Source organism: Haliotis asinina, chromosome 8, assembly GCF_037392515.1.
Source record: "Haliotis asinina isolate JCU_RB_2024 chromosome 8, JCU_Hal_asi_v2, whole genome shotgun sequence".
Taxonomy (NCBI): Eukaryota; Metazoa; Mollusca; class Gastropoda; order Lepetellida; family Haliotidae; genus Haliotis; species Haliotis asinina.
The window spans coordinates 55,953,091-55,975,046 of NC_090287.1; the positions used below are offsets into that span (position 1 = coordinate 55,953,091).

The 21,956-nt window shown below is 37.9% G+C and overlaps 2 protein-coding genes across 2 annotated transcripts; one reads left to right on the forward strand and one right to left on the reverse strand.

The window, feature by feature from the left end:
• Positions 1 to 3: 3 nt before the first annotated feature.
• LOC137294611 (NADP-dependent oxidoreductase domain-containing protein 1-like) lies at positions 4 to 4,877 on the forward strand. Its single transcript, XM_067825668.1, has 5 exons — positions 4 to 245; positions 1,075 to 1,271; positions 2,045 to 2,386; positions 3,438 to 3,639; positions 4,159 to 4,877. Exons 1-5 carry the CDS (start codon positions 22 to 24, stop codon positions 4,313 to 4,315), a joined length of 1,122 nt encoding a protein of 373 aa, XP_067681769.1. The 5' UTR covers positions 4 to 21; the 3' UTR covers positions 4,316 to 4,877.
• Positions 4,878 to 5,424: 547 nt separating this feature from the next.
• LOC137295429 (cylicin-2-like) lies at positions 5,425 to 21,892 on the reverse strand. The gene is made up of 11 exons (XM_067826795.1): positions 21,779 to 21,892; positions 20,981 to 21,096; positions 19,695 to 19,821; positions 18,739 to 18,835; positions 17,506 to 17,679; positions 14,044 to 14,162; positions 13,073 to 13,178; positions 10,875 to 11,937; positions 7,902 to 8,009; positions 6,868 to 6,975; positions 5,425 to 6,179 (listed from the first exon to the last, which is right to left on the reverse strand). The coding sequence occupies exons 1-11, from the start codon at positions 21,832 to 21,834 to the stop codon at positions 6,049 to 6,051; spliced, it is 2,205 nt and encodes a 734-aa protein (XP_067682896.1). The 5' UTR covers positions 21,835 to 21,892; the 3' UTR covers positions 5,425 to 6,048.
• Between the last annotated feature and the right edge of the window lie 64 nt (positions 21,893 to 21,956).

Sequence of the window (21,956 nt, forward strand, 5' to 3'; positions counted from 1 at the left end):
TTACTGATATTTACGCTACGCATGCGTGGCGTACATAGATACAACATGGCGTTGTTAACACGCCTGAGTGCGAAAAACGATGATACGAATAGCGATATCACGCGTAATTTACATAAGCTACAGTTTGAAAGCGCTCTAAGCGAAGAGGAAAGAAAACTCCTTGTTTTGAGGGCAAGGTCACATGCCATTGCCGTTTCATTATGTGCACAAGCAACATACTTTGTTGATATTTTGAATGAAGGAAGGTGAGCTTTACAAATGGACGTGTGTTTAAATGTTTTATCGAAACCACAGTGGTGGGGGGTTTGCTGGAAAGCTTGACAAAGTGATCGTGTCTCACTGTGCATACAGAGGGGCCAAATATCATCCATTATCCCTACCAAATTGACTGAATCCAGTTTTCAATGGGCTGAACTGATGCTCGTGCTGTCGACCACTTGCTTTCTATAGGCAATGACCCAACAATCAAGTATTCTGCAATGTGTAGTTGTTATTGTCTATGTAACTGCTTTCAGCCATAACACTTCAGCTGGAGGGGCAGTGGGGTAGTCTATAGTGGCAAAAGCAATCACTCATCATGCTGAAGATCATGGTTCAATTCCCCACATGGGTACAATGTGTCACCTATTTCTGGTGTAGCCCACTGCGATATTGCTGGAATATTGCTAAAGGCAGTGTAAAACAATACTCACTCACTTACTTCAAATGGGCATTTCTTTTTACAGTTCCCATCAATTTCATCATACCAGTATACATGTACAAGGGAAAGAGAGCAAAAAGCTTACGCATGTTAACTGTCAATACAATCAATTTGGAAATAGCCTTAATACATGTTTCTCTCAAACAAGTTAATAGTTACGTACAATCATTGAAATCTTTAAGTTATTTAGATAGCTGTTCTCCAATTTTTGTTTAAGCTGTGGTGGGCCAGTGGGCCAGATAGCAGAATCCCTGAGGGTTTGAAACCCAGATGGGATTGAACAAAACCAAAAGACCATAATCTGTACTTTACTGAGAAAGTGTAGTCCAAAATGTAGCATATACATGAGTGTTAAGTTCAAATTTACTTTTCAGACAACTGAAAAATCAGTTGAAAAGTCCACAGAAAAGAACTACAAGAATTTTACAGGATTTCCACAACCAAGATCCTCTTCTTGTTGGAATCATAGGTTGTGGTCATGTGGGAAGTCAAATTGCCCACTGTCTACTGACATATGGCAGAATGAACCCATCAGATCTACACATATCAACCAGGAGACCAGAAACTTTAGGTACATTTTCGCCACAGTAAATATACAGTCGAACCCTGTTTACTGGGACCCCACATATCTGGAAACCCCGCCTTCCAGACAATTTTTATTTGAAACGAAATGAAACTTTACGTACATTAATTATACTCACTTAACCGGACCCCGTGCTTCCAGACCCTGACGGCGAATTTTCAGATCATTCCCATTGATTTCTGTGGAAAAAATTATCCAGTTATCCAGATGGAGAGATCTGTGCAATGTGCATGTGTATGTGTCGCGTCAATACCGTTTATCGCACAACTATGTGATTTCATTCTTAATCTATCGGAAGGCATTTAATGTGAATTGTGTGCTTGTTTGGTCCAGTTAACCGGACATCTCGCTATCCGGACGAATTTCAAGTGAAACCAGAACATCCGAAAAAACAGGGTTTGACTGTACTAGTTGTATCAAATTTAACATTATATTGTCATGATAGACTATATAGTTCATTATTTTACACTTTGACTACTTTGAGTATTGTGCACATCATTTCAGATATTTTGCTCAACAACTGTGTAAAATGAAAATATGGGTCACCATTATTACGTAAAATAAACTTTATATATATCTTATATGGTAAACAACTTCCCACTTCTTGAGAACTTGAGTACAAGAAATGTTATTTATTTACTTTGCATTTTTTTATTCAGAGCATGTTGTATTGACATGATTGGTCAACATTTATTAAAGAAATTTGTTCAAGTGAGACCATGTCTTGTCATTTTAGTATTAAATGTCTTATTTTTTTCCAGAATATCTAGCAAGTCGTGGTACAGAATGTTACAATAATAATGTCAAGCTGGTGTCATCAGTGCACCTGGTGTTTGTGTGCGTGCTGCCATCACAACTCTCTGATGTTGCGGAGGAGGTGAAGGAGTATTTGACATCCTCTAGCATCATCTACTGCACTGCCAGCAGCGTCTCACCACGCAAACTCAAACAGCTGTTTGGTACTGACAATATTGTCAAACCGCAATGTGACATCAAAGCTGAAAACTGTGAAAAACCTTGGGATTACTCTGTAAACATTAACACTGCTCTCGGCATTAAAGAAACTGTTGAAACTACAAGTCCTTTTGCTTTCAGCAAAACAGGTAAACCAGTAGATGAAAACACCTCTTTAAGATATAAGACGCTCAAATGTTTACTGGACAAAAAATAGTTAAGGATATTTAATTTGTAAATTTTGAAATTATGAATAATGATGAGTTTATTCATTGACATGGTAATGAAATATCAGTTATAAAAATACCAATATCCCTAACTTATTTTGTCCAGTATATATGTTATGTTTAAGTGTGATCATAAAATGCAAACAGTTATCAAGCCTGTTTGCTTATATAACAGAAAGATAATGATAAGAATTTATATTTAAATAAGCTGTAATTGTGTTGAAAAGAGTCCCTAATTGTTATTTCAGTTTTCAGTAGCAGTCCCTTCTTACCATCCATAGATAGAAAATTTCTGACGAATGAGTGAATGAGTGTAGTACAGGAGGAAAATCAAAGTGATGCAGAAGTCTGTCATGATGAAACCCATGAGTTTGGGCATATTGCTGAGAAACCTTTGATAATTGGATCTTAATAAGGGACTCAAATCCAAATTTCAAGTTCCTGGCATTCCAAACTGACACAACTCTGGCTCACAATTCACCCATTCAAAAGATAATATATTACAAAGTTAAGAGGAGCAGTGGAAGTGTGAAGAAAGCAATAATGAGCATTAGCTCTAAGTTTGGCATGTTGAATAATATAAGAGTTATGAGAAGATATATTAGGCCAGACCGATTTTATTTCTTGTTTTACAGAACTGCTGTTTTTTCAAGAAGATAAAAATTATAAATTGATTTTCCCACTCATAAAGATAGAATGCTAATGTATTTATTGGCTAAAATGTAAGCTTGCAAGAAAGAGTTTTTAGACTGTATTTTGCCCCGTGTATGTATACACTTCATAAATAAGTAAAATACATGTAGTATTTAGAAGAAATACTACTTTGACTGGTGATTTTATATTTATCTTTTTTCCCTCCTCTGTTTAGGTTTTCTGAGGACAAAAATCTGTAAAACAAGAAATAAACTAGATGTGGTTTTAACACTGAAGCATGCTTGTAATGACTTTTTGTGTGTGACATCCTGTGTTGCAGACTGCATTGTGTCCACTCCTGTTTATGTTGGAGGGGTGATGGTGTACGCCTTCCTTAACATGTGCTCAAGTCTGGGGATGGGGAGACAGGACTCCCTGGATGCTTTGCACATGGTGATGTTTGGGGAGACAGACAAGGAACCTATTGATGACAGGCTCAGGGTGGAGCACTTCATCAAGAAGTCAGAGGAGGATGGTGACAAGTAAGTGGGGAGAGTTGCTAGTCTGTGCAGATACAAGAGGTAAACTAGGACCCTGTGGTACAGTACACACTTCAGACAGTATCCTGTTTCAAAGGTCAGGGACCAAAGATGTACTCACCATCATCTTGGACCATCTCTAGTGATGACATGATGGCAGTATTGTGCTTGATTACTGAATATCTTGAAATGCCTTGCCAATTTCCCATGGCATTATTTTTCGCATTACCACAGTCTTGAAATTGAAAGAGTACAATGATAAAACATCATTGTTCACATGAATACCAAAATTGATGTAGCTGTTTTGTGACACTTTCTCAGTTAGATAGATCATAGCAGTCTTAGCACTAGAATCACTTTGTGGAACAGGCCTTAGATGTCTTGGCAATTGCATAAGTATGACCATATATGGTACACTGGTCCATACCAGGGAGTTTTTGTATGGCTTTGTGTTTTAATGTTGATGAACTCAAGACAGAGAATGCAAGTCTTGCCATACAAGGAGTTCTTTTACTTTTGCAGGGTCTTCCCAAGGTTTGACCTTGTCAAGATCTCAGAGAATACAACTGTAGCCTTGAAGAAGATTGTTGAAAGTGAGGAACTGAAGCATGCATTTGCCAGTCGTTACTGGGAGGCGTTTGAGCAGTACGTCCATCTGAAAGCTTATGGGCAAGTGTGAGCTGTTGGACAATGCTGTGAAATGGAGTCAGCACTGATTCATCAGTTCAATTGATGTGATGAAGAGCTGAACCAGATTTTGTTGGAATGAGAAGTTTACCTGTGATACTGTTTACATGAACAATGTGTATCATTTATTTACATCACTGCCACCTTTTCCTCAAAGTGATTATGATCAAGATACTAAGATGGAATATTAATAATCTGCAAACTGAATGAGCTTCAAAGTGACAGATACATCGTTTGTTTCATTTTAATTTTTACTAATTTTATTGGGTATCCCAATGCTGAAAACGGGAAAATGACTGCAGGGCCCTCTGTATGCTTACCTAAACTACGTTGAGCAAAAATATCTGGTGTTGAAGATCAGGTATTCCTAATATTTTTGTGGCAGTGATATTAATGTCTGTGATAATCTGAATCCCTTTATCACAGCCATGTTACAAATATACAATCATACAGACTACTGTACAGGTCTCTGTGTGATACGAAAATATGTTCAATATTGTTTCCAGGTTTCCATATTCTCCACAGTGAATAAAGTCTTTAGACAGTTAAAATGAGATGTGAAGTCATATTCTTCATTTTAAGAGAGACCACTGTGTTCAGCAGATTGTAGAAACCAATGATATGTGGATACAAAGCCCAGTTCACTCCCATTACAATTCTTGGTTTGTCAGGGGGTCTCCAAGAGTGCTGCGTTAAGTTCATTACAGCTAGTGAGATAGCCTAGTGGTTAAAGAGTTTATCTGTCTTAGATATAATGTGCACAGCCTGTTCCTAGTGTACCCAACGAATATTTTGCTCTCATCATGAGTTTGCATTACATCTTTACTTCTTAGTCAGTCAGCACAATACCTATATTTAGTTCAGTCAATATTATAGCTATCTACAGCATGATTCACATTTGGCTTTCCTTGCATGTAAAGCTGACACATTGAGATATGGCATATACATTATAAAAGAATATTACATTAGACAATGTTTAAATAACACTCTTAGAACAATCTGTTTGGGGGTTCCTGGCACTTACAGTACTGTGGAAATGTGTATGACAAACTATGGAATTAGTACTCGCTTTCATTTCCACTGTGAAACTAAACATGAACATTCAATCAGATATATTTATTACAAGGTCTCTGATTCAACCAACCCAGCAAATTTCAGGAAAAACACATATACAAGCAACGTTTATACTTTTGGGCAGTACTTTTCTTAAAGATATTAGAATACAATAACAACAAGGTATCTGAGATATCCTTGGATACAGATTTCTTAAATGAATATATTCTTATACAACAATGTATTACAGAGTACTCAAAACATGAAATCACCAGCTCTGCTTTAAATGGTAACAATAAATAATACGTATCACGTCTGTAACAGTAATAAACTTGTTAAATCTTCCACTGAACCATGCAGTGACTAAGTAATATTCATGGTTTTATTTAAAATGTGTTAAAAATCACATATTTGCCTATATAAATCATCTGAAATTTCATGTAATACTGTATCATGTACAGCTTCACATTTACCAGTATATGTTAACTAGAACATATGGTTTCAAAGCAAAACCATGGAAAATTATCCTTATAAATATCATGGTTACAATGGGTAAAAGATAAACAAACAATATTTTCCCAGATTTGCTGAGATGGACACTAGCCTGTGAAGTGTGGGAGACTGAACAATGGTGTGGGTATTTGCTGGACTCGCCACATGTCTTAATGGACATCATCTTGTGCTATACAGGGAGACATGGTCAGCAGGGTAAAGGCCATATTTATTCAGTCCAAGCTTTGTCTTCTTGTAGCCGTAAGCCATGCCATCTTTATCTGCACTACGCGTCTGTTTGATCTTCATCCCTGGAGATGTGGAACCAGATACAGTGATTGGATAAAAATATATCCTGACAACCATTACAAGATACTGAAAGCTGTTACATGTTTCCACTGAATACATTTTATACTGAATACAATTTAGATGAAGCCAGGCATTATATAGATACCGTCAGACCTCGAATAGTATCCCAGATGTGTCAAATTTTCCATGGGCTCACTACAACCATTTACATTTACAAGTGACAATAAAGAAGATGAAGTGTGATTTTACATTATTTACAAAAGTGATAAGGGCGCTGGTGTAGTCTAGTCTTTAAAGCGTTTATTTATCACACCCAAGAACAGGGTTTGATTCCTTACATGGGCACAATGTGTGAAGCCCATTTCTAGTGACCCCTCCATGATACTGCTGGAACATTAATAATAGCAGCATACAAGTAAACTCACTCACTCGTCTGTGACAATTGCATGTTATCTGTAAATAAAGAACTGTATTGAAAAATGATTTACGAGCTGAGAACACTTCACCCAGAAACAATGCAGTGCTGCAATACTACAGTTTTAATATACATTTTTTTTAGCCTGCAAACAACTAAAGAAAATAGGGTAGGTGTAGTGTATTTTGCATATTTGATGAAGATTAAGTTTTTCAAGTTAGTTTTAGGTACATTTTGGTTTGGGTTAATCAAACGGAATAAGATGACAAGCCTACCAGCTCTGATGGAGATTTCCTCAGGGTTTATTTTCTGCCTGTCCTTCAATACCACAACAGTAACATCACTCATCTGTGTCACATCCTGACTGGTGCCAGGCACTTCACCTGATGAAAACATGATTGGACTCAAAGAGACACTTGCATACAGTTGTAGACCAGTTACGATAACTATGTATGATTTATGTTGTATCATAGGCTAGGACTGATTGTGGATAAAAGCAATGCTAGAGGCAGTTTTCAGTAGAATCTAGTATTCAGCCTATTATACCTATTTTAAGGGTGCTGATCATGAATACACAGGATTCCAAGCTGAAAAATGTTTCGAGGACCCTCAAAACAGAAAAACAAAATGGCCAGGATAGTCGTCACAAGCAGTGGTGGGTGTGCACCTGTGACTGTATATCTATTTTCTAAATTTTTGGAACTGACTTTTTTAGACATGTAAAGGGTGCTCATCACATACCAACAGAACGAAAAAAAATCATGAACCTCAAAATTGAAAAACACTATTTTGGGCAATTTTGTAAATTGCCTAAACAGCCTGGATACCAAATCCTACTAAAATGCCTCAACATTTGAGCCTTTTCTAGAATCGGGTCTAGTCTATCTAGCAAAATCACAAAATTAAATAAGCTAACAAAGGAAAAATTGGGAGATAAAATTCTAAACTTGATTGCAGTCAACTGAACAAAAGCACCAAAGCTCAAGTTGTTGTCCCTTAAACTTTGACATACACTCCATTAGTCAATTTATATCATGTTTTCTGCCTAAGATGTATTGTTACACAACTTGGCACACACAAACATGACTGACTAATGACTATTATTAAGATTATTGTGTTGCTTCTCTTTGTCAATACATTGTATCATTACCATCAATATCCGAGAACATTCAGCCATCAAATCCTCTGTTTTTATCTGTTTTATTGTGATTTGATACCTCTCACTGACCAGTCAAGTTCTAGTTATCTCCAAATCCTTAATAGAATTCTGAATTAAATGTAATTTCTTAAATAACTTTGCCATTCATACCTGTGTTCTTGTCATCCTTGCTTGAACCCTTGTCACTGCTTTTGGGATGTTTTTTCTTATTGCCAACTCTAAAAGACCTGCTCAGCTTTATTTCCTCCACAGAGTCCTCTGCAACAAACACTCACAATATTATTTTCATAATGAAGTCTGATTTGGGGCAAACATGGATGAAACTAGTGGCTTTTATCATAACCTATTTAGATTAACAGAATATATTTTTCATAATGAACGTAAAACAAATGTAGAGCTGTACTAATACCATATGCACATGTTTGATAAATAAAAATACAACAAAAAAAACAAGAAAAAGAAACTTATTTAACAGTAAATGGAAAACTATATAATTAAAACTTTCACAAACATGGATAAAAATCAGAAAATATTTTTCTTTTTATCCTGCCCAGTATCAGTACAGAATATTTCAAGAAGGTTATTGTTGAAAGTCTAGAAAACATGTGCACAGTATTACAAAACATTACAAGGTTGATGGCAACATGTATTTGTAGGATAGTGAGTAGTGAGAACTATACTCCATTCTACAGCTACAGACTAAATGGGGATTAGGTGACCAGGCTTTGCTGCTGATTCCACAGTTTAGTGGATAGAGCATGTTCTCTGTCATCCTCGTTATGTCCAGGGAGTACGTTCTGATAAATTTCCACTAGCACTTGAATGGATTTACAGTTCAGCCCGATGATTTTACTACCTAGTTTTGCTGGCTCCAACTTCTAACAGCAGCCAATCAGCTAAGCTGCCGTTACATCCAAGCTTGCTAGTGTCAACAAAGAAACCAGTCATAGCTGAGAAGGTTTGCTCAAAGTGTGACTCGGATATTGGGGAAATCATACAGACAAATTGTCATGTCTGAAACTTGATAAATATATATGTAAGAACACCCACTACCTGTTTCAGAGTTCCTCTGCATGATTTGTGTTGCCAAGTTTAATTGGTTAGATAATTTAAAAAGTGAAAACAAGTTGTGATTGGTAGACACCTGACTTGATAAAAAAAGCCAGCCAAGGGAGGTAATAAAATTATCAGGCCTTGTACATAGTGGAGATTCATCAGAATGTATACCCAGAAGATATTGAGGATGGTACTCTGTGAGCATGAGGTTGGTAGTTTGATACCCTGTTCCACCATGGCAATAGATGCTAATAGAACTGTACTTGTTGTTACCTTACCTGGTGCTCAGCATCGTGGGGTTAAACCAAGGACTGTTGGACTCTGAGCCTGTACATTCTGTCTGATCAGGCTAACACAATAAGAACAGCACTTTCCAAATGTACTACCCATCAAAGGTTTAGACTCAGTGAAAACACTCACTACATGTTATGTATGCATATATGGCTACTAATTTGGGGGAAGCAACTACAAATCTTATGCAGATGAACTGCATAAGAATCACGCATCAAATTGCTGAAAAGCATGTGCAAATACAATGCATGTGAGCAGTGATGTTTTTGTAGTTTTGTTAAGAATCTGACAATTTTCACTGATTTGTATCATTTATTAAACTCAAAACAATGATTTTTTCAATCTTACAAATTGTTTTAGAATGATTCAGTTCATGTGTTAACAGTAGCTTTAAACAGTGAAACAGACGGTGGACCGCGTCGGAGTGGGATAGGCACTTGTTTTAGTAGCAGGAGGGTGACCGGTTTCGTTCTAAGTGATCTTATCAGACCATTCTGCATTGGCTGTGCAGCCCTTTATATACTCTGTAAGTGTGGCTATTGTGTGATACAGTATTACAGTGATAAACTGTTTCGTTTTTTGTGGGTATACAAGAATGGGTATAAGGAGGGGCTGAAATCTCACAAATAAGGTTGAAAATCAATCAATCATGTATGTTGACTTATGTTTATATAAGTCAGAGTGGTATACATACTGTGGACTAGAAATGGCGGCTTGGATGTGTCTCAGTTTTTGGCACTTGAGGCTAGTGATAAGTACTCCCTAGTTTGGTTGTAGGTTGGCGTCCTTCCCGTGTGGACGACTCCACAGATCCTCCCGTCATTGCGGTCGGTATACGAGGCTGAGTGAACACTAAACTGGCATCGCGCACAATGGAGATAAACTTGTTGCAATCCACTTCAACTCAGAAAAACATGGCAAATCAGATCTCACCTATGAGATCATCACACAACTCAGAGAGGACCCTGAGCTTGTTAGCATCACCCAAAAGAGGACATCACTCGAACTGAGGTGGATATTCAGACTCCACACGTTCGCCCCGCAAGGCCTCAATGACAAGATAGTCGGCTAAGGTATCCCCCTAGTCCTATTTATCTAAGTAGCTTTAAACAGTCTGAAGTATTTTACAAACTCTAGTTTAGAACAGCTGACTGAAGTAAGTGGCTACATTTACACTCGTGAGTCTAGACTTTTGATAGGTAGACTATCAAGAATATGAATGAATATTTACATTTTTTTTAAAGGAGCATGTTTTACTTGAGCCCCTATGTCCTTTTTCAAAGTGAGACATGCAAGAATAGAATATATACTAGCCTTGCAGTAGGGCGAGTCATGTTTGCAATGGCTGCACACGGTACTGTGGACTATATTTATTAGTCTGTTACATACCAAATTTGAGTGTCATATCAGATCACTAGTTATTACTATGACAAATCAATAGTCAACATGGAGCTTCCATATTGTGCATCCATCACTCAAATACAACAATGTATTCAAGAATAATTATTTGCATTCAGGACCCAATATTTCTGATACATACTAGTATCATATTCGCCAGATGTGAATTTGTTGCAGTCCTAGCATATGTACAACCAGCTAAACACAAATGTACATACATGGCATCAATCTTGAATGCGTAAAACCTCATCTCACCACAACTTTGATCTGTTATATTCAGAATGATTGTCAATGCTGACGTAGATCCTTTCTCATCCATTCATAACTGGTTGCTGTCACTAAGCATGTTATTGCTCATTTCACTTCTATATATCATACCTGAAAATCGGACTTGCAGCTTTTCTTTCTCTGGACATTCATTACTGTCTTTGCCGGTCAGTTTTGTTTCAGATTCTTGTCTTCTGGAGTCCTTCCTAGCTGCAAGTGATTGGTCACTCCTGTTGGGGATTTTCGAGAAGAAACTATTTTTCTTTAGTTTTGAGCCATGGGTGTCCTTATCCTTTGATGCAGATGTTGCTTGTTCCTTGGAAACATCATTTTGTTGTCCTTTGGTACCAGAAATATCTCTATCCTTTCCTTGAGAACAGGAACTGTCTTTGTTTTGATCCGTGACACTTGTCGTGTCTTTTAACGACTTGTCGTTTTTTATTTTCTGGTTAGCTGATTTATCATGATCTTTCTTGTTGTCTGCAGCTTGCTGTTTTCGAGAGTTGCTTACTGGAATCCGACTCTGACCCTTTGATCTGGAGGTAGATCCCTTCTCATTGGCACTGATGTTACCATTATCAGCCTTGCCTTCATCTGCAACTGGAGAAAATTTGCAGGATTCTAAAAACACCTGCATTACGTTATCCATGCTGATATCAGACTGCCCTATCTCAGGTGATGTAAAAGCACTGTATTCTTGTGTGCTGCTTTCACCCTGATTGGATTTGTTTGCACCCAAACCTCTCTTTTCCTTACGTGGAACATCTTTGAACAAATTACTCTTCTTCCTTGAATCTATATCTTCCGCTTTTCCACATTTCTTTGAGGATTCATCTGAATGTGTATCATCAGAGTCTAGTCGTTCTAAGCAGGGACCAGTTTGTTGCTGGATAACTGGCTCAGCTATCAGATTTTCACTTGAGGTAACAGGTGTGGTGCGAACGGAGCGTTTTGGCATAGTATATTTCGGACTTTCATATTTGCTCCCAGCATCCTTAGTTTGGGATTTCACTTTAGGATTCCGGGGTCCCGCAGCCCTAGGTTGAGCCTCTGTGTCTGATTCCTCTGCATCAGACACAACACAGAAGATATTCGTAGGACACTGCATATTTTTCCTGAAGTCTCCTTCCTTCAGAATTGGCTGAGGACACCTTGGATCTGTTCCTTCAGGTCCCTGCAGCAGAGGGAATACTTATACTGTCTCACAGGAACATGAAGGAACAGAAAGTCTTGCTAAGCAGGGATTTTGAAATCATGAGCCACAACAACATATATGATATATATAATAATGACAATGCACTATAAGAGGCCTAACGTCAAACCAGTGCTGCTCAGAGGTGCTGTAAAATTCAAGTTGTAAGGTGGAAGATAAAAGAGAATTAGCATCCTACCACACAACTTACACCTTGAGACCTTTATCTTAGAAAAACATACACTCCATAAAAGCTGAACATGAAATCATGAAAGAAATTGTGAAACAACATTAGGAAATATAGAACTGTCATCTTCAATATTTTTCTAAAAGGCAAACATTATTGATGTCAACTTTATTTATTGTAATATTTTGTAAGCTCGTTGGCCTGAAATTGCCCTCAAGATACTTTTCACTAGCCTTTCCCCAGATAGGGAATGTCATACAGTAAGCATGACAGTCCACAACATCTGTACTAAAACTTTCAAAGTACATGCAGCTTACACTAATATTTATAGTCAAAATGTTCTGCCTTTTGGTTTGGTTTTGTAAAATTCAAATGGACACACAAGAAGCTTTACAGAAAATACTATGAATAAAATATTCAAAATCTAAATCTGTGAATTGACTTAAAATTACCAGATGAGAGACCAGAGGCTCTGTGTTTTAACAAATGTGTATGTCCTGCATGGTGGACACAAGTCCAAACTAATAACCAATAAACAGGTGACAGTTTCACCTAAAGAAAAATACACAAAACTTGCCCCTTTGTAGTCTACTGAAATGAGAAATGAGTGAATGGGTGAGAAGTGAGTTTTACTCCACACTCAGCAATATTCCAGCTATATGGTGGTGGTCTGTAAATAATCAGACCAGACAACCCAGTGATCAATAGCTTAAGCATTGATCTGCACAATTGGAACCGACGATATATGTCAACCAAGTCAGCAAGCCTCATCTCCTGATCCCATTAGTCGCCTTTTATGAAAAGCATGGGTTGCTGAAGGCCTATTCTACCCAGGACCTCCACAGGTCCTGGAATGAGAAAGGCATATTGATTATATAGAATACCACTGACCTTAAAGAAAATAAAAAAGAATATTACAGTAGCACTGACCTGATATTTCTGGAATACGTACTCTTGTAGATGAGCCCTCCATCCTTCTGCTGCCATCATGTCAATGTCTGGTTCCTCTGGTCCAAAATTCAGAAACAGCAGGTCACTGAAACACAGAATATACCCGTCCTCTTTTAACACAAACAATTATCCAGACAAGTATATTGTCAACTTTCATACCGCAGACATGAAGACAAGTACTCATAACCTGGTGAAATCTGAGTTTACTGACTTTGTAAGCCTGTAAAGTTTGTAAACTTGTGAAAAGCAACTCTGAATCATTATAACAAGGGCTTCAACAAAAATGTAACATTAAAGAACTATAATTTTGAAACAATGAATGATCTATACTGTGAGAAGATAATAAAATGTGTGCCTTTTGAATATCTTGATCTGTTTGTTTGCTTTGTGTTCTTATTCATGTCCTTCATGTATGTTGACTATTTCTAAGCAGTGTGGAATGAATGTACACTGCCCATCAAAAGTTCAGACTCGCTAGTGTACATGTAGCCAATTACTTCAGGCAGCTGTTCTAAACATTTTGCAAAATATTCCATACTGTATAAAGATAATGTTTCCACAAGAACCGATGTATTGTAAAACAAATTCGCAACTTTGAAAAGGTTATTGTCATGAATTTCAGTAAACTCAGTCTCAGTGAAAATTGGCAAATTCTTAACCTTTACACCAAAATACATAATGCATGATCTCTGTGCAATTCATCTGCATAAAATTTGCAAATGGTTCGCCCAAGTTAGTGGAGAAATTCATCTTCAATGTAACCATACATGTGTATACAAAACATACAGGGACAGCTTTAAGCTTTAATTTCCCTACATACACTCTTTTGCTTATTATTGTTTTAAAGAATTTAAAATAAAAAGTTATCTGAAGTTAAGTATTAGTTATTCTGATACTCACATACACAGAGAATCTATGTAACTGTATAAACATTTTACAGCAAAACTTACTCCAGTGCCTGAGGTGCAACCTTTTCCATCTTTGTCAACACATCACTGAGAATGTCAAACAATAACTCCAGTTTTCCCGTCTCCTGTTTCATGAAGTCAGATTTCAATTCTTCCGTGTCCTTAGGGAAAATTAAAACTCTTTTTCAACACATTTCCCAGTCAGATGCAACCTTCACATTTTATAATAATAATAATAATAGTTCATTTATATTGTGCATGACTCCATGAATATTTCAAGCTCTAAGCACACAGTCCAAGGGTTCACTGACTTGACTTATCACAGAATGCTTGCTTATACAAATTCTTTTTGAGATTTAAACAGAGAGAAAATGTCACAGTCTCTAATGTATTTTGGTAACTGATTCCACTCAGTCGCAGCTGCAAATGAAAAGGATCTCTGTCCATAAGAAACTGTTTGGGTAACTTGGATAGTCCACAGATTTTTGGACGCTGATCTCAAAGATCGAGCCAGGATATATGGTACGATACAGGCACGAGATACTCTGGAACATCCCCCGACAGACATTGGTACATGAAGCACAGGGTATTATAGCGTATCCTTTGTTGTACCAGAAGCCAGTGGAAGGTACGAAGGATTGGAGTTATGTGATCATACTTCCTGGAGCAAGACACGATCCTGGCAGCCATATTTTGAATGCGTTGGAGTTTGTTTATGGCCAACTTTTGGAGTATTGGTGAGCAGTCCATTGCAGTAATCAGTTCCCGAGATCACAAGAGAAAGTGCCAGGGTAGCCGCAGAAACTTGACTTAGTAATTTATGTAGACTGCCAATATTGTGAAGTTGATTTGAGCAGATTTTTGCAATAAACATGTTTGGACATCGATACTTCACTATCCAAGGCTACTCCCAAGTCTCTGACTTCTGTGGAATGAAACATCTCCCAATCTGTAGACCATGTAGATCAGACTGCTCACACCTTGAACATGGTCCAAATACCATGCACTGTCTTATTGTCATTCAGTCTCAATCTGTTAACATTCATCCAGCTCTTCATATGGGCACAACATGAGGTGACACACTCAGCTGCAGCTGCTGCTTCTCCTGGTTGTGACTTGAAGACTTGAGGACAGCTGGGTGTCATCAGCATATTGTTGACAAGGTAGCTGATACTGGTCAATGACTTCTCCAAGCTGTTTGGTATAAAGGGTGAATAGAAACAGTCCTAAGACAGATCCTTGTGGAACGCCACAAGTAAGATTAACTGGCTTTGACAGATGACCCTCAATGAGAACAGACTGAGTCCTGTTTGAGAGATATGACTCAAACCACTTAAACACGAACCTACAATTCCAAAGTTACTTTTTAAGCGGTAAAGTATACTACCGACAACAAATAAGGGAACTAATGAAATAATAGTGAATTTGAAACTGCTTTAAATATCCGCTAAATCAATTTTAGGCGTCAAGTTCAATATCTGGTGTGTCCACCATGTTGGGCAACACATTCCCGACACCTTGATGGCATGCTGTTAATCAATTTCCAGATGGTTGCCCGTGGTATTGCCTGCCATTCCTCTTGGAGAGCTGCACCAAGCTGGGCCAGGTTGGCGGGTCCTGGGTCCCTGGCGTACATCCTTCGACCAAGAACATCCCAGAGATGTTCAATTGGGGACAGGTCTGGGGACTTAGAGGGCCAGTCCAATGTCTGGATACCTTCTTGTCGGAGATAAGCGGAGACAATTCGGGCCCCATGTGGTCTGGCATTATCATCTTGGAATACAAATTTCGGCCCATAACTCTAGCCAATGGAGCCACAACAGGACGCAATATTTGGTCAGCGTATCGCTGACAGTAATGGCTCCGTTAATGATGACCAAATCTGATCGTCTGTCATGTGTAATCCCACCCCACACCATGACACTAACACCTCCATATCGATCATGGTCAAGAATTGCTGCTCAGGCATATCGCTCCCCGCTCCGACGCCAACAACTGCCATCTGTGAATCGTAGGCAAAACCTTGACTCATCAGAGAACATGGTGTAACGCCAGTGGCGCATAGCCCGTCCCTGATGCTGCCTAGCCCATGCCAATCTTTGGCGCTTATGGTGAGCTGAAAGGGTGACACCCTTAAAAGGCCGTCTTGCTTTCAGACGAGCTTGATAGAGTCGGTTTTCAACGGTTGAGGTTGAAATGCGTCTTCCAGTGAGTGTGCGGAATTCTCTATTGATGGCAGGGGCCGATTTAAACCTATCGCGTAGAACAATTAACGTAATGAGACGATCCTGTCGTGGTGTCATTGATTTTGGTCTACCACGCCCAGGTCTTGTTGCAACCCCACCCGTTTGACGGTACTTATCCCATAAGCGTGAAATTACACTTTTTGATTTACCCATCTGCCGGGCAACTTCACATAATGATGTCCCCCCCTCTATCATCCCCACAATTCTCCATTTTGTTGTTTCACCGAGATACTGCCTCAGAGGCATTTCTGTCAGTAAGTGTCAATCTCTATTGCATTAGTGATTGCGACTTCTCCAGTACATTTACAGGAGTTAACTTCTGTATGCATGTGTAGCACGTGCTGGACATGCATTATGCGAAATTCCATTGTCATTGGATGTTGCGTTTGAGAGATACGCCACGATAACGGACCCTGTCACAGTCAAAGTCATCTACATTCAATTTCTTGGTTCCCTTATTTTCTGTCGGTAGTATAATCTACAATTGTCAACCATATCAAAGGCCACACTTAGATTGAGCAATACCAGCAATGCTGCATTTCCTGAGTCAATACCAAGTCTCAATGAGTCTCAAAGTGCAAATTCTGTAGAGTGTCATGGGCGTTATGCGGACTGGTATGGGTCGTAGAGATGGTGTTCTTCAAGATGCTGAGCCAAACGATTAATTCATGTTCTACTTAAAGTGCTAAAATGCATTCTTGATCAGAGGCAGAAGGGTAGCCTAGTGGTTATAGCATTCATTCAACATGTTGATGGCTCGGGTTTTATGTCACACATGGGTACTACGTGTGAAATCTAATTCTGGTGTCCTCTGGAATTGCTGGAATATTGCTAAAAGTGGCTTTAAACTAAACTCATTCTCTATTCTTGATTGTTTTCCAGCATCAACAAATACCTCTTATTTCCATGTCAGCATGGTGGATAACCGGTGGATAAGTCATGTGAAGTACTGTAATTCATGGTGCACAGTTGTGTCTCTTCTGCATGCAAGGAACCCGAGACTGCAGCTCTAAATACCACTTCACCAAAGTCATGTTTGGGGGTTCAGCATTATACAAAATACAGTCACCCACTATTATCAGCTGGATACCACATTTTTCATGCAAAAATAAACAGTTAAAAAGGCTTTATCCTGTAACCATTTTTTAACATTTTCAATCACTTTCATAGTACATCAGCTGATCACAGTTTGTCAAATTTTTTCACCAAACACAACAAGAAACACAAAAATTGCCACTCAAGCAATGTCCACACTTACCTGTGCCAGAACATCCCTGTGTTTGGACTCCTTGTTGTAAAGTGACTGGTATTTGGTCAAAGCTACATCAGTTTTTCCAGTAATAGTTGCAAGTTTCTCATTAAAATTCGCATATTTAGTTTTCTTGGAACTGTCATGTAGATCCAGCCATTTTTGGAGAAGTGCCAGATAAGCCTGTAAACAGAACAGTTTACCTGCAGAAAGCAAATCTTAGCTCTTAGTGATACATTAAGCACAGTGATCTGATAACTATGGGCAAATGTGCTTGGATTTCAACCAAATAAAAAAACAAACTTAACAAGCAAAATAAACGATACCAAGTCGAAATCACCGATATTACCAAACGACAAACCACCATTGTGAAAATGGACTGTGAATTTTCATAACAGATTTAGTAGCAACATGCACTGTCACTTTACTGGACTAGCAACAATAACAAGTCCATTGAGTCACTGTATAAATGAAGGAATGAAGTCCAAATTATCAAATCAAACTTTGGTAGCGTTTCTGTTGAGCATTAGTTCACTACTCTTATTGTATATTTAAATAAACTCAGGATAGTCTTGTTCAACTAAGGGAATCAGGTGGTCCCGCTTACTGACTTGGTAGACACGTCATCGTTGCCTAACAGTGTAGATCGATGCTCATGCAGACGATCTCCAGACAAGCCCATTTTGTATGTTCCCGGCTGAGATATTGCTGGAATATTGCTAAAAGCAGGCTAAAACTAAACTCTCTCTCTCATGCAGATGATCTCCAGACAAGCCCATTTCTCATGTTCCCTGCTGAGATATTGCTGGAATATGGCTAAAAGCACTCTAAAACTAAACTCTCTCTCTCATGTAGATGATCTCCAGACAAGCCCATTTCTCATGTTCCCTGCTGAGATATTGCTGGAATATTGCTAAAAGTGGGCTAAAACTAAACTCTCTCTTGCAGATGATCTCCAGACAAGCCCATTTCTCATGTTCCCTGCTGAGATATTGCTGGAATATTGCTAAAAGCAGTGTAAAACTCTCTCACTCATGCTGATGGTCACTGCACTGTCTGTTCTTGAATTGTCTATTTACAGATTGCATTTGTTTTATTTTATAACCATCATACTGACCCCTTTTCACTTTTCTTCAAAGAACTGAAGGATTTATTTTCTTTTCATGTTAACATTTGGTTTGGAAAACCAAAGGTGCCCCAAAAATTAAAGCAAAACGCATGATAAAAATATAGCATACGTACCTTCATCCCATTCTCTGAGGTGAGCTCTAGGTTATGGTGTTGCTTCCAGCATTCATTGGACTTTCTCTTCAACTCCTCATATAGTAAAACCTCCTTCCTGCAAACAGAATGCTTGCTGGTCTTCCTTCACACACACACATACAACCTGTGAAGATCTTGTCGTAAGAGGAGACTAACCAGATCGTGTTTTCAGACTCACCAACTTGGTTGATAAATGCCATTGCATGCTAAGTGTGTAGACTGATGCTCATGATGTCAATCACTTGACGGTAATGATATCAGTAACCGGACTGTTTGGTCCAGGCTCAGTTATTTTCAGTATAACTGCAATATTGCTCAGTGCTGCGCTGAGCAACAAGCGAACAACCAAACCCTTCCTCTACTCACAGAAACAACTGATATACCACACAGAATTTAACCGCTTGAATGAGACAGCTTGTTTCAACATGGCCTCTAGTAACATTCGACAGAATTACATACACTATTGTTTCTGAGTACTTGTAATGGCAACAGTTTCAGGATTACAAAATCATCTGAGAACCCAAATAATTTAGAGGTGTTTTATTTTATTATAGTCTGTTTGACTCAAAAGCGGACCAATGTTGTCCCTTTCTCTGCACTCCTCCCTCATGACAAATAGTGTACTGTGTCAACATGTTAGTAACAGATTGTTAAACAACTTGATTATTTTTAGGACAAATATTCTGCAAAACCCCACAGAGTTGGTATGTTTTGATTATGATCAGCGTTTCACTGAGTATGCTATGTTTAATAGTTCTCAAGTCAGACTGCAATTCATTTGTCCGCTTTTGAGACAAATGGACTACAGTCAGACAGTGATAGTGATATTAATTTCAAAGATAGTAGATAAATAATAAAGGAAGTGAGTGCAAAGAAATATTCAGCCATGTTTGTAGGGAAGACAAAATGAGATGTATCCACTTCACTATACTTACTCCAATGACCTCTGTCCATCCACTTCAGACCACACTTCCTGGTGGAAGTTTGCAATTCTTATCATTATGTCTATCAACCGTTCCATTCCTGGTGATGAGTTGCGGCCAGTTGTTTCATACATAGGATCTGTACACAACACTGACAGCTCTCATATAACTTTATAAAATATACTTCATTCTAACATAAGGCCAGACCAATTTTATTTCTTGTTTTACAGATCCATCAGCTGTATTTTTTCAAGAATTAGAAAAAAAATAAAAGTGAATTTTCCCTGTTCCAAAAACAATATCCAAATATTTTTCATTGTCCAAAAATGTAAACTGACAAGAAAATCGTTTTTTAGATTATTTTTCGTTCTATATACACATCATAAAATGTCAAAAGTAAAATACTGAAAGTACTTAGATGGAATATTACTTTGATTGATGATTTTATTTTTTTTTTTTTTCTCTCCTGCCTTTGGGTTTTCTGAGGACAAAAATTGGTAAAACAAGAAATAAAATTGGTCTGTCCTAACCACTGTAAAAAAAGCATTAAGGCGATAGTAAGTCGCTAAGGTAAGGTTAGTGCAATGTTAGAATTGGAGTTACAATTATCCTTACTAAAAGTTGCTTTGTTAAAGGAGTCCCACGTCTGAACAAAATCAAGCAGTTATCTATTTTATTTGGTTTTAAAATCAAAAGTAATTTTGGTTTGAAAAACTAAGGTTACCCAATTCCAATCTTAATTAATTTATGATGAACAATATAGAGCCTTATCTCGCCAATATTAGTATACTCGAACTGATACTGAACAAAGTACATAATTACACAAAATAACTGGTTATTTGACTTCAAGTAATTCCCTTGATTGGAATTGTCATTACAGTTGGAAAAAGTATCGGTACTCAGTTCCAATCTTTATTAACTTATGATTACACAAAACAGTACACATAACAAGAATGGTAACTCTGGAAGTAACGAACAGTTTTTCCAGTAATTCAGAGCTACTTCCCTTGGCTGGCATTTGTAACTAGTCTACATTACCATCATCCCATTTCCATTCTTGATTTTCAGCCATGATACAGTTTTGACATTATGGCCCAAACAAACATCAAAGCAACCTAAGCAAGCAACAATAGAAAGTAACAAGCTTAGTTCAGTAATCTTCACAATATATACCAAACTTGTTAAAATTAGATCTAGTAAATTTCTACTAGTCCTTGTATGGTCACTGTTGGGTTTTCAAGGACTATAAAACTAGTGTCAATTTCTACATCAGGTATATACTGTGATCTCAAGTTTACCTGATGTCAGAAATGTTTTTAGAGTGTTGGCACCCAATATGAGCATCTCTGAGTAGTTCTTGTTTGCATCAACTATTAAACTTGCTGCTGTTTGCATGGCTTGAATTTCCAGCAATCTACAAAATCAAACACAAGAACAAGTTATGGCCGTAATGAGAATATTTTAGGTGTAGAATTAAAAAATATATAAGTAATAAGTATTGCTGGAAAAACTAATTTTAAATATTCATGTTACTGCAGAATATGGGACAATTTCAACTTTCTCAGGATTTTCTTCTACTAATAGATCTATATCTCGTACCCTTTGGAAGTTCATGGATTTGAAGTCACCAATACTATTCACAGACACAGGAATTCGACAACTACCAGTAAATACAACAATACGAAGATCTATCTACAATACGAAGATTCTATATCCTATTTAAGGACCGAGAACGATTTCCCCTGATCTCAGACCTGTGTTCCGTTGTTCAAAACAACCTAAGCTAGCCTAAGGTCAACCTTGAACGCTATTGTTCGTGTTAAGATCAAAGGTTTGTCATTAGGAACAAAAAAATCATAACTGATATATTATGTATGTAGTCAAATTTGTCTTTTATGAGAAACACATTTATACGGATATAATATGTGTGTAATCACACTTGATATTTCACTAATAATATGCTGTGAATTTCCGTGTACTTATCCTTCAAGTATCATGGGGACGTTAGGTGGCACCATTAACTCGTAAACTCGTGGATTCCATTATAATATTAATGGGAAATATTGAGTTTGATAGGTAAAAACCACGACACGTACGTTACGTCTGCATTTCCGTCAAAATAGAACAGACTTTGTCTCGTCCTGCGATCCATTTTACGAACTTGCCGCCAGCTAACTTTCACAAAAAGTTTCGCTTCGACGGGACGGCGTTTTGACGGAATAACGGTCACGTGACACAAAGGCCCATAACCCTCTGGGTAGCATTTCAAAACCG